This window comes from Clinocottus analis, unplaced genomic scaffold, assembly GCF_023055335.1.
Source record: "Clinocottus analis isolate CAN_PGR_092001 unplaced genomic scaffold, fCliAna1.0.p SCAF_10, whole genome shotgun sequence".
Taxonomy (NCBI): Eukaryota; Metazoa; Chordata; class Actinopteri; order Perciformes; family Cottidae; genus Clinocottus; species Clinocottus analis.
In genome coordinates, this window is record NW_027175821.1 from 10470168 (window position 1) to 10483620 (window position 13453).

Consider the following 13453-nt stretch of genomic DNA (forward strand, 5'->3'; position numbering starts at 1 on the left):
CTCTTCTTCTCCTCGCTCCATTTTTCCTTTGCTATTGTCCAGCTGGGCCTTCTTTCAGCTGAGGCGCTTGCCTCTTTAATAAATCCTCTGATTCAGAGTTTTCTCTCAGTAAATCTATGTGTTTGCTTCTCACAGAGGAGTTTTTATGTTCCAGGTCCAAGAACCACGATAGTAAATGTTATTCATAAATAAATCTCACTTTAATCTCATGTATATCTGGTTACTTATTACAGTTTCAAAGATGTTTGCATTCCAGGTAAGGGTCAAAAGTGCACATTTATGAAAAAGGCCATGGGGTTTTTGTGAATTGTCTACAAATGCATAAAAAACAACTAAGATTTGTTTCGTCCTTGTCTCCTTCCAAAGCACCTCAACACCTAAGAGAAAGGACACAGTTTGAAAGTATTTCCTTATCATAATTGTTACTAGCAACACTATAACTGTGTTGGTATGATACAGAGAATAAATGTGCTACCTGATGTGGGTCCACGGTCACTTTCATTAAGGCCAAAGAATAAATGCTAAAGAGAAAAACAAAAAGAGGAACAAAAACTAAAGGAACACAAGGGGTTTAATTAATAGGTGAAAAAGGGAAAGAAAAAGACAGTCAAGAAGTTAATATAATAAAACACATCACCAGTACAAAAGATATTAACTTCTTCCAATTCTCTCTTGATAATCTTTGTCATCACGTCACAGTTGACACAGACTTTACCAGCCACAAGAGAAAGCTTTCAAGAGAGAAACAAATAATGTGAACATGTACCTTCTCCTCAATTTCCTTTACTTGTCTCTTTTGCAAGTCAAGCCTGCCCTCCAGCTCCCTAATTCTCTGCAAGGCAAAGACACACGCGGTTAGGGTGCACAAAATCTGTATAAATACCAAACTAAGACCATTTGGCCAGATCTCAAACAATCTAACAAAAGAAACACTTGTTAAATGGTTAATAAGACTGTGATCCAACTATTCCTGCATTTGCTCCAAATACTCTGCCTCCTTCCCATCATGCCTTCTGTCTCCATGGTAGCTGCATTGGGTAAGAATGAGCTGCCATGGCAATCGAAGAGAAGATTTAACAGTGAAAGTGACTTAATCATTGAGACTTAAAGCCAGAGCAGCTTATTCACTGAGTGCAGAATAACATATTAGTGTTCAATATGTTATTTAGCCAGAGTATATTCACACTTAGTGTGATCAGGGATAATAAAAAAAAAATAGAAAGATACAATTGTCAAACACTAAGACAGACTTGGAATTACAAAACTAAAACCTAAATGAAATATCCTCTGCTCCAAATGTATCTTTGGTGCAGCTGATGCTAAATGCTTCAAACAAACAGTTTTAACATTCATTATGGTAATAAAAACAAGCAGTTTCAAACAATAACACTGGACTTTTGAAACAATAAACCGAAACAGTAGTTTTCAGAAATGTATTTAGTCAGTAAGTATATTTCATGAGTAGCTGATGATAATTGTGTTTTAAGTGTTTTAGGGTTAGAGATTAGGGAAGCCATGTTAGTTACAGTCAAACTGATTCAAAACAAATTTAAGGTGCAGAGGTTGAGGATGTACTTGATGAATCACATATACTGCACGAGCCATGGGTGTAAAACTAATGTGAGGGCTGCAGAGTGGAGGGATACAAAAGGAGTGGGGGGGAAGTATTCAGATCACAATGATATACACACACTCACACACACAAAGTCATTCTGCCTCATCCTGTCACTCTTCCACTTCCACTTATAAACTTACAGGTACGGCTACAGGTTGCACACACAGGGATACTGCATCTTTCTCATAGCACCAGAGGTGTGGTGGGGTCAGACGTTTCAGACAGGTACCAGGGGTCAGATTGAGGGAGCGCAGGACTCAGTAACCTGACTTCATTTGTTTTAAGCCTTACCTGCTGGGCCTGCTGTAGGAGCTCCATGCGCTCCTGTAAGATCTGACTGTCAAACTGCCGGCTCTGCCGGTGAATCTGACGCCGCAGCTTTTCCACGGCTAGCCTCAGCTCCTCCCTCTGCCTGTCTGTCAGCGACTCGGCCACCGCCTGGCATGCCGGCTGCTCCTGCTGCAGAGCGCTATACAGCGTGGCCTCCAGCTCCTCGATCCTCTGCACAGCCAGCCACATACACACACAAACAGGTACACAAACATACACGCACATGGACGTGCACATGCGCATGCAGAAACACACACAGGCATGCACAAGCACACAAACGCACACACACATACATACACACACCACTGTGACCATGGCAGATATGAGGAACATTGTTCCACTTTATATTAAGGGTTATCGAGGCTCGACGTTCACATGGTAACTTCATTATATCAACAACACAAATTGTGTTTTATTTCTGTCCCTTACGAATTAATTCCACAGTTGCCTGACTGGTGCAGCAAAGTTACCATGTAAAAAACAAGCTTTCACCAACACACTACAAAGTGGAAACATAAAGACAAACCAACATAAAAACTGACCATATCAAATGGTTAGAATGATATAGAGTGCACTAAGTGTTAACCTTTGTTTTCTAGGTGCAGCCTATTTAAGTCAGGAGGAGGAGAATGTTTTAATTTTCATGCTAACAAAATGTAACTTTAAAATCGTATTACACCAATTCTGTCTTGAATATTTATTCAACTTCACCAGTTACTTGAATCAAGTTACACAGGATATTCATGAAGGCATTTCATTTAGAGGAAGCAGATCAATGATTGGCCTTCTCAGAAGATAAACACATTTGACCAATAAAAAAGAAGTCAAATATAAATGTAGTGCCTAACATTGTTGACAGAATTTAGACTTCAGTGGTAAAAGATGCAGTATCCCGACACAGTTTTACCTTTATGGAGGTACGTTGCATTCATGAGGTTAAATGGGGTTCCAAATGTTTATGTGTCATGCTGGAATGACAATGTTGCACCTATGCATCCTGAATCCTTTATTCCTTGTATACAACCTTAGTTAATGTTGTAATCAATATAAATGAGTGCATGTTGTCTATTTGAGAGGCTTTGACCAACTTTTGTACAAAGGGACAGATACTGCTCCAGACTCCGTACCATGTAGGACTGATCCAAGGCCTGCTTCCTGTAGTCCAACTCTTCCTCGAGGAATCCTTTCTGCTTGCTGAAAAGCTCCTGCAGCAAGATGTGATCGTATAAAATACAGGACATATCACAAGTGAACGGTGGAGAACATTAAACATATTACATCTGGGTGGTCTTTTTGACATCAGAACAGCATTAAAAAAAAACAAGCCCATAAATAGCTTGTTCTGTGTACACAATAGTGAAAAGACTTTTGCATCTTAAAGTCAGACAGTCAAAACCAACAAAGACTGTGTGCTCTCCTGGTGAATAGATTATTCACCTTTTCATTTTCCAGGTCGATCATCTTCTGTGTGAGGGCGGCCTCTGTGCAATCTATCTGCTTCAACCACTGAACAGGGAAGAAAGGTGAGGGATTAATGCGTTCTCCGACGCTAATAGCTGTGTTATTACAATCCATATTTCACTTTGCAATTAATTGACTTGAATGCAGTGGCTCTTTTCGGAATACATTAAATGTTATGACAACGTCTGTCCACTGGGTGTCAGCATGTCGAAGAGGCCTTTCACTCACCTTTTCACACAGTGAGATTACTGTCCCTGCTTGGATCACTGCTACCTGTTCCTCATTTCTGAGATTCTACAGAAAACACAACAGAAGTTATACAAGTCTGAAATTCAAGAATACCAGTGATTTAAGTGTATAAATCAATATGTAAATACAAACACTATCGTTCAAAAGTTTGGGGTCACCCGGACAAATTTTCAGTTTCTTTGCAAGTTCTCTCATGGAATAGCCTTCATTTATAAGAACAAGAATAGACTGACGAGTTTCACATGAAAGTTCTCTTTTTGTGGCCATTTCGAGAGTATAATCAAACCCACAATGTGATACTCCAGATACTCAACTAGCTCAAAGGAAAGCCAGTTTTTTAGCTTCTCTCACCAGCAGAACTATTTTCAGCTGTGCTAACATCATTGTACAAGTTTTTTTTTTCCACAATTAGTCTTCTAAGGCGATTAGCAAACACAATGTACTATTAGAACACTGGAGTGATATTTATCTTATTTCAATCCAACAGTGTCTTTGAACTCACCCCGTTATCCCCCAGGATATCCAGTTTCTTCATCAGCTCAGGAATGATTACATCCTGCAGGACAAAACCAGACATCATGGTGACTGTCGTCTTAAAAGAAAAATAGTCTGCGTTTGTTGAAGTATTCGTATCACCTTGACTCCCTCCTGGTGACAGTAGATCTGCAGGGCACTGTTGCTGTTCTCAGGGAACGCAGACATGTGAAGATTGAGGGCAGGAGATCTACGTTCCCTCTCCTAGAGAAAACACATACCATGTGAATACTAATACACACACACACACACACACACACACACACACACACACATGTAAAAAGTCCAACAGGGAAGTCATATTTGATCTTAACATTGATGGAGGCGCACTGCGAATGACAGATATTGAATGTAACCGAGTGTGTAAAGGGAGTGAATGACGGATTTACTTACATGACACTGAAAACATGGTCGGTATCTGCCAAAATGAGGGAGGTGTAAACTCATAGATTGAAATGGAAAACCAAACCACAAACAACGAGGAAGTTTGAGAACACATGCTGAAACTCAAAACTGAGAATGTGATCGGTCTACATTCAGACCAACCTGATACAAACAGATTGTAAATAAACTGACATGAGTGATGCTGCATGCCTTTCAACCTCTACGTCAGTAACTTAACTTGTTAATTAACTCTAATATTAAAGAAAAAAATACTTTTCAGGAAAACAATCAAAATCCCTTAATTACTCTTCACTATTCATCGTTGCTTGACTATCCATGGGCATTAGCTTCAATCGTATGGAAAATGTAAACAAAATGTGGGACACACATGCAAAAATGAGAGACAAAATGAACATAGATGGGACTGAATATTGAAATTAAATACATTTTTATTCAATAAAAATTACATTCATCTTAACACAACATACTCTCAATAAAAAAAACATTCCAGTTCAGTGGAGGGGATTCGAACACAGCTGCCATGCAAAAACAATGCAAAACACAGATGTACAGAGTGTGTATGAGTGAACAGTGCGTCTGTCTGGTGAATCATTGTATGTAGGTCTTGTGTCTCGAACTGAGATTGTTGTCGCCTCCTGCTGACAGTTTGACATTGGTACAATCTCTTACTTCCAGTTCAAGCACCCTGAATTCAAGCAGCTCATTCTGATCCCGAGCATCCTGAACCTCAGCCTGCAACCTCGACTCCGCCTGCTGCGACACACACATCTACACAAACACACACACACACACACATCTTTGTTATGATGGTTTGGTAATGTTTACAAAGCATTATGAACACTGAATAAGGAATGTTCAAAGTATCTCATAATAGCGTTGAATCTTCTCAAAATGTATTTTACTTTTTTCCTCATATTACGGATTTCAAACCTTTTTGAGATTAACTTTAGTACAATCAATAGAACATTATTTAATGCTGAGAGTTGATATTACAATAATGCTTGTCCATAATAATTCACGTGAACTAATGCAATCTACCTTCTCGTGCAGTTCCTGGTTGGTCCTGAGCATGTACTGCTTCTCCTCCACCCACTTTGAATCCTGCCATAACAACCAAACACAACATCAGCAAGAAATGACACTGGCAGGAAGACGAAAGGAAGGAAAGCATCCACAACACCATCAAATATACTTCTAAATGACACAAGCAAATGAACCATAGACACAAACAGACAGGAACAGAGGAGCAGTGGCAAAAGTTTATTGATCCAGAAAAATAAAGACCCCTCTTTAGATAACAAGAAAAGGAGCTGCATTCATCAAGAGTTCACAGTAACAGGAGGAAATGAAGGCAATCCAAGGAGAAAAATAGCAGAGCAGCAAATCAAATTTACAGATGGATCAAGCCACAGTGGAACAGGCAACATGCAGAAAACGAGCAGTGACAAAAGAAACACTTCACAACAACTGAAGAATCTAATAGTAGTGATATGAGTCCTAACAATCCCAGTGTTTCTCATGTTAGTCAGTAATTATTAAAGTTGCTTTAAAAAGTTTAAATTAGTTAAATCTGCTTAGATTGACAAAATATATTGTATTTTATTGTTTATTTTCTTCTACACATGCAAATGTCTTAGACAGACCAAGATATTTTATGATGACTTTTTCCATCTATTATCTTTAACTGCTCATCATGTTTATGGTCGCGGAGGACTGGAGCCGATCTCAGCTGACATAAAGAGACATGCACCCGTTCCCACTCACGTCCACACCTAGAGTCTTCAATTAACCAAAGCGGCATGTCTTTGGATGGTGGGAGGAAGGTAGAGAACATGGAGACAGCCCACGCTGACACGGGGAGAACATGCAGACTCCAAGCAGAAGGCCGTCTAGCCTGAATGTGGAAGCCTGAGGAAGCACTCTTGCTGTGGCAGCAGCATTTTATTAATTTGAATTGTCATCTGTATCTATTTGCATTTTAAAAAACATAATGTAATTGATTCTATATAAAGTATTGTATTTTTATCTAAAAACTATTGAGAAAAAAAGCTGTGCAGTAGTAGTAGTAGTAGTAATTATAAGCTGCTTATAGCTAGTGTTAGGACGTTAAACGTCAAATGCAAAACTGTATTTATGCAAGTTTCTCACCAAAAGCTTAAGGTGAAAACATCATAAAATTTTAATTTACCTTAGCCTAATACTAATTTATACAGTGCTGGATGCATCATAATGCGAGTCAAAGCAACATCTGTTAGCATCAGCTGGTTGGCTGTTGTTCTACAGCTTATTTTGGACTTGCAGTTGTGCAGTTGTGATGAATTGACAGCTTTATGTCTTCTTCAGTCACACTGAAGAACTTCTACACCAACACATGGCAGGTCTGCTGAAAGCCGGACGGTGACAATCAGCAACCAATCGATCGGTGTGTCTCTACTTGTATATCAATCTCTTCATAGACAGGGACCAGAGTGGCTTAATTAAGCCTCCTCTCAAAGCTCATGATCACTGAAAGGCCCAATAATTAGAAACAGTCCCAACAAGAAGGGACAGAGTGTGCAGAAGAACATGCGGAAGTGACATCAGAGGATTCTGCGGCAGACCTGGTCAGCATAACGCCAGACTAGGAGCAGAGCAGCCAGACAAACATGCAGAAGGGCCAGCGAGAGCAGGACCAGTGAGCTCCTGTCACCATTCCCCGTCTTTGTTACCTGCCCCCTCTCAGCCAGGGCCTTCTCCAGGTCGACAATCTTGGCCTGGCAGCTGCTGAGGTCAATCTGCAGCTGCTCACGTGTCTGCGGAGAGAACGATCAGCCATCAGGTAAGATGCGTGAAAATTTGCTACACAACAGAAGAACAGACTCTGTACATTCTTAAAAACATATATTTCAATGATTTACTAGACTTGGAAGTTATAGTATATTCACTTCCTGAAGTTTATTTGAAAAATAAAGATTTTTATTTTTATTAATGGCAAAAAATGTTGGATCATGGCTAAATGGAGCGATAAATGTGGTGGTACAAACCCTGGCCTCCCTCTCAGCATCCAGAGAGCCTCCTGTCTGCTCTTGGAGAAGGGCGTAGGCCCGCTGGAGAGCCTGGTACTCTCTGGTCAACTGACGGAAACGAAGCTCAGACTCTTCACGGGAAATTATCTTTATTCAAGAAAAATATAAATGAAAGATATTAAAGATATTTTAAAAAGGCACAGTGTCAAACAGACACACAAATCTTTACCTAAACTAATTTGTAAGTCCATCAGTTATCAATTATCCTCATTGTACTACACTTTACACTCTCCCACCTCAACAACATGGTTGCTCAGTAGACATCAGCTCAGTGTTTAAAGGGGCAGTGTGTCTCCTTTCACTTCTCCCTTTCCAAGAATGGGATATTGTGAAATTAATGAAAACATAGTTATGATAAGTTCATAAGTTATATGAAAACATAACTTATGAATATTATATTCAACTTGTGTTACACACTGGCCCTGTAACACAACTGTCCCATCCACACAGGACAGTAAACTGACTAACCTGTGTTTAAACAACCTTGTCTTCAGCTGGCTCCTAGATTTGTTGTTAGAACTCCAGCATAGTTTACATTGATTATTTCAATGTATACAGATAATTATCTTACCTCTTCCAAATCCTCTTCTGGAGTTGCAGGCGTGCGGTCAGTGAGGTCAGTGTTGTAGGAGGTCAGGGAGGAGGTCTCAGAGTCTACCGACTCCTCATCAAATCCAAAATATGTCTCCACAACATGCCTCTGAAGAGAGGAAAAAATAGAATATGCACATTGTTGAATAAAACCTGAACCGTAACAATTATTTCTTTGAATTTAAGAAAGCTTTTAAATTCACCACACATGTCTACAGATGTCTTGTGATTGTTTTAAGCTTAATTTTATACAGTAACAACTTATTCAACAACAAAACAAGTAAATCTGTTCATATCAGATTAGGTTACCGGTGCTTGTTTACTTCTTTCTTTCTATTATGGTTTTAAAGCCCACCGAGTCCTTACCATCATGTTTATAAGTCATCTCCTGGCAACCAGAGAAGTACAGGCAGACAAGGGCACAGAGGCAAATGAAGGACGAGAAGTAGAGGATAAGTAGGATGTACTCTGTCATGTTGCTACGAAACCAAAAACACCAGCGAAGAATATCCACAAAATATGTCTATCAGATTTATACAGAGCTGCGCGGGCCTTCAGTAATGTCCAGAAAGCACAATTACTTTCCGTTGCTCACCCACACAAAATAAAAAAACAGACCACAAAGCTTCTGGTTACAATCAAAATACTCCTACAGAAAAACCAAAATGCCAGAGTTTCCTTTTTTGGCTCCAAGCTCATTTATTACGCTTTGAATTCATAAAAAAGAGACAAATTTCCAGATGCAAGTCCAAGAGAAAAGCCGCTGTGCCCAACCCTGTATCCACCTCGCACAGGTGACAAACTGGTTCTAGAAGGAGAGGTCGGATATAATAACTGACTCCTCCTCTAAGCAACATCACAGACTCCAAAATGTCCCTTGGAGTTTGAGCTCAAACATGCACACAAACAATTAGTTACCATAATCCCTTTTTCCTCTTAATTAACACAGGAGGAAGCACAGATAAAAATACAAAAACTGTGATGCACAAGTTAAGTTAAACATGATCGTATAATAACATTAAAAAAGGAACAAAAAATAAATAAACTAATAGTTTCCCACATGCTGGTGTGGTTGATTCATGCAGGAGTGGCATGCATCCTCAGCGTGATGCTCTCAGCTGTGAGGGACACTGTCATCACTGTCTCCTGAGCCCAATTAAACACAAACAGGCTCAGATGCACACACACACGCACACACACAAGGGAGTTTCCTGTCCTGACAGCTTGCAGCTTTTATGAAATCTGTCTATACATGTAACGAGATTAAAAAATTAAAAACGGTCCTTATAGATCAGTCCACCACAGATAAGGTAGTTGCTTAGTTACACACCACTGGCCATTATATAGAACACTTACTTTAGACAATTTGGGAGGTTTCCTCCTGTTCTTTTTGCTCATCACCAATCGGTCACGTTCCTAAAGGAAAGCACACAATTGATCAAGGTCAAGACCAGCCTCACATCTGAGCTTTAGATTAGACACAGCTCAATCAAAACAACAGGAATGTATTATTTATGTACTAGTGTCTGCAAAATCAGAAGACAATTTAAATCAAACTGTACTGACAAATTGTGGTAAAAGTGAACAGCAAACAATATGATTATTATAATGAAGAATAAAGCATTTAGGTTGAGTCCCTTGTGATGGGAAGATACAGATAATAGTGTTGAAGGTGAAAGATGGGTGAATGTGAATCAAAGAGACATTATCTGCTTATTAGAGATTAGCAGTAATACAATAATACATTCCACCAAACAACTGCCTCTTCTGAAAATAAATAACCTATTCCCTAAATCCACAGGGATCCAAAAGTATTGATGGGCAACTACGACCATCTTTGATTATTTTCCAGAAAATATTTCAGGTTATATGTAAAACAAAATTTAAAATTTTGATTGATTTCTTCACAAAATATCATGGGGGAGGGGGGTTGAGTAAAATCCTGACCTGCGTGAGCTCATCAATGATGCCACTTTGCTCCGAAATCTGCAGCTTTAGGAACTCCACTTCCTGTTCCTCGTGGGCATGGCTCAAGTCTGTCAGGGAGCTTGGCCGCTTCAGCTGGGACTGAATGGATTGTTGCTGTGGGGGGGGCCGAGAGGCGGCGGCTTTTTCCTTCTAAAGGAGAGAGACAGAGAGAGATAAGCCATGTTATGATTGTTTTGAAGGAAAGCAACAATGTAGTGGTAGTAAAACATTTACTGGATGCCTCTCACCATCTCTGCGTTGTTTCGGCTCAGGTTCTTCAGTTTCTCCTCCATGCGTTGCAGTGTTTGAAGGAGGTCGTCATTTTTCTTGGACAGCCGCTTGTTCTTCTCAAACATGGGCTTCATCTGGCTCTCGGCCTCTCTCACCCGCTTCAGCTGGACAGAGGAAGGAAACACGGAGGGAAACAATGCAAGCATAAGTCTTGCAATCAGGAAGGCTTAGAAAATATAAGTGTGTGTGTGTGTGTGTATGTGTGTGTATTTCCATTCCTATAATCACTGCATGTATTTACTTCTGTGTGTTTATTTGCATCAGGAATATAATAATAATAACAATAATAATAATAATCACTGCATATATGTGCTTCTGTGTGTGTCAGTGTTACTTACGAGTTCATTTCTCTCGTCGGCCAGCAGTGCATTTCTGTCCTCCAATTTCCTGATGACCGAGTGGAGCTCCGCAATCTTCAGCTGGAACCTCCTCATGTCCCGCTCCTCCACCTCCTGTGGAGCAAGGGGAAGAGGAGAGGAGGAGGAAGATACAAACTAAAAAAGGGAGTACATGCAGGCAGGCAGGTAATTGAGGTGTATGGGAAAGAGGAGGTGATGGGTTGAAGAATGAGCTGCCTTTTCACTGAGACACTGTGGACCTGTATGTGTAGTATACACAGTATATCCTTATGCTTCTTATGAATGTATGAGCTGTATATGCAGGTCTGACTTAATGGACAGATTTACAATATTGTTCATATCCATATGACATATGATTGATGTTTCTCCTTGTAATAAGGAAACATTAAGTGTCCAGTCAAATCCAGTGTACAGCATGTGCACATTTGAGAATGACATGCATATGCACAGAATCACATGTATACCTGGTTGTTGAGCAGATCTGAGTTGTCCCCCAGCCCAGGCACCAGCTCTCTCTTTGGGCTGCCGTGGTTGTGTCTCTCAGCCTCTCGTACATGACCCAGTTGCTCATCCAGAGCTTCCTTCTGAAGCTGAAGCTTCTGGGCGTAGCCGGCCTGCAGCCCCAGCTCCCTCTCCAGGGCACACATCACCCGGTCCTTCCCCTTCAACTCGTCCATCTATAAGAAGGATGGATAGGTACATGGTGGTGGAAAGAGGGAGTCAGACAGACAGACAGTTTTTCATCGAGTCCCTGTTACAGTTACATAAACATTACCGGGATAAGTTATAATATATATTATAGAGCATGTATTGCCGTAAATTCAGCAAAAATTGTGCCTGGTTTATATGAAGTACATTGTTCTTCTGTTTTATTTATAAGAAAACGCTCAGGTTTAGCATGGTACACCTTTCAACCTTCAGTTCCACACTTGCTACACCTTTGGTCTAACAAGGTACATGCTTCATTGTCCAAGAACAGATTAAGGAAGCGACAGTGTTTTAACTTTTAAAATATAGTGTGCCAGCTGTGATTAATTTATGAAGCTTTGCTCTTGCTGTGTTCACATAACTTCTTCTGACATATTTTCTCTCTACTTGCCCAGTATTTGTTTTTTGTTCTGCACTGCATGCTCCCACTCAATGAACCATGTTTTACTAGCGTGCTATTGATTCCAAATATTATTAAGTCTTCTTGCTCAAACATTCCTTTAAAAACAGTAATACCTGATATAACCCTACTGTATGTAATAGGTTTAATGAGTAACTGCAGCAGGTATACAGTATATAGGTATGCAGGAGTTTATTCTTTTCAGAGATGTCTGTCCGTGTAAAGTTTGTAACAACAAACTAACTTACAACTTGAACTACATGTTAATTTAAATGGGATGACACTTGGGGGTTTGCTTGGTTTGCATATTTGGCCGAACCACTGGCAATAAAACTCCACCCACACGGTCCTGCCGAGGCAGATCAGCAGCTTAGTTTTTAATAAGTGTAATTGACTGTTGATTAATTGGTTGTAAATATTTTTTTATTATTGAGAAAAACTATCCATTAAAGATAAGACATACAGTAAGTAGTATCTTTAATGTGTGTTGTCCCAACAGCATGTGGCCTCACCAATCTGCGGATGTCTCTCTCGCAGTCACGTTTAATACGGTGAACCTCATCCTGGTGCTGTTGGTAGGCTGTGCGGAGACCTGCTGCTTTGGTTTTATCAGCCTGAAGAGCATTTGCATGCGCCTCTTCAGCTTGCTTCCTGGCTGTCTTTTGCTCCAGAATCTAAAAAGAACACATCAACAAAAAAATTAACACACACAAAACCAAAAACAACAGAAAGAGTGTCACTCGTATTATAAACACACGTCCTATCCCATTAGACAGTTGTAATTATAGATTTCCTGTTTGTCTGGAAAGACTACGTTGAAACAATAGCTTGGCACCAGGCTTTCCCACCCCGTTTCCTGTTTTTCAGAAGCAAATTCATGAAAGTTTACACCGTCTCGCATCAACAAATACACATACACTCAAATAAGGATTTTCAGACAAAGTTTTTTCAGAAAAATCTTATGTATCCAATGCCCTCAGAAAAAAATCCATAGTGCAAAACTTATTCTATAACTTTGACACAATAAAACTACCAAAGTTGACAGAGCTCTAATTTATTAGACGCAGAGCACAACAGACGCTGTTTGACAGCAGAATTACATTTCGTGCTTGAGTGTATTTGATAATGTCCCAGTCGCGTTCATATTTTTCCACAATCTATATTGAAAACATAATATTGCATTACCGTCACCTATACATGCTATATCATACCTCCTGCTGTAGCTTGATCCTCTCCCCATCAAAAGCTCTCTTGGCTTCCTCCCGAGCCTCTCCGAGCAGAGCATTTTTGAGCTTGTCGGCAGCTCCGTCTCTCAGTGCGTTCACAAGTCCCTGGAGCCTCTGCGCCTCAGCATCCTTAATCTTGATGGCCCGGGCCAGCTCGACTTCATGCTGCCTTGCCAGGGTCTCACGGGCGGCTGCTGTATCGCGGAGCTTTTCTTCATGGAGTTTGGCGCGCAGGTCAGTAAGTGCTACAG

The 13453-nt window shown here is 40.2% G+C and overlaps 1 protein-coding gene across 3 annotated transcripts in view; it reads right to left on the minus strand.

Annotated features, from left to right (window-relative positions):
* Positions 1–288: 288 nt before the first annotated feature.
* jakmip1 (janus kinase and microtubule interacting protein 1) overlaps positions 289–13453 on the minus strand; it is a 21033-nt gene continuing 7868 nt past the window's right edge. For 2 of the 3 annotated variants that reach the window (XM_068587620.1, XM_068587611.1), the window contains 21 exons: positions 13188–13453; positions 12489–12650; positions 11333–11545; positions 10848–10961; positions 10467–10613; positions 10198–10368; positions 9607–9666; positions 8231–8359; positions 7618–7746; positions 7303–7386; positions 5633–5695; positions 5264–5362; positions 4292–4393; positions 4158–4211; positions 3635–3700; positions 3383–3451; positions 3073–3150; positions 1907–2116; positions 767–832; positions 476–552; positions 289–377 (listed from right to left, as the gene is read on the minus strand). The exon at positions 13188–13453 is cut by the window's right edge and continues 67 nt beyond it. In XM_068587620.1, the coding sequence (XP_068443721.1) occupies positions 502–552; positions 767–832; positions 1907–2116; positions 3073–3150; positions 3383–3451; positions 3635–3700; positions 4158–4211; positions 4292–4393; positions 5264–5362; positions 5633–5695; positions 7303–7386; positions 7618–7746; positions 8231–8359; positions 9607–9666; positions 10198–10368; positions 10467–10613; positions 10848–10961; positions 11333–11545; positions 12489–12650; positions 13188–13453 (2333 nt within the window). In that variant the 3' untranslated portion in view covers positions 289–377; positions 476–501. The remainder of the gene's footprint in view (positions 378–475; positions 553–766; positions 833–1906; positions 2117–3072; positions 3151–3382; positions 3452–3634; positions 3701–4157; positions 4212–4291; positions 4394–5263; positions 5363–5632; positions 5696–7302; positions 7387–7617; positions 7747–8230; positions 8360–9606; positions 9667–10197; positions 10369–10466; positions 10614–10847; positions 10962–11332; positions 11546–12488; positions 12651–13187) is intronic. The other variant, XM_068587628.1, reaches the window with a different exon arrangement.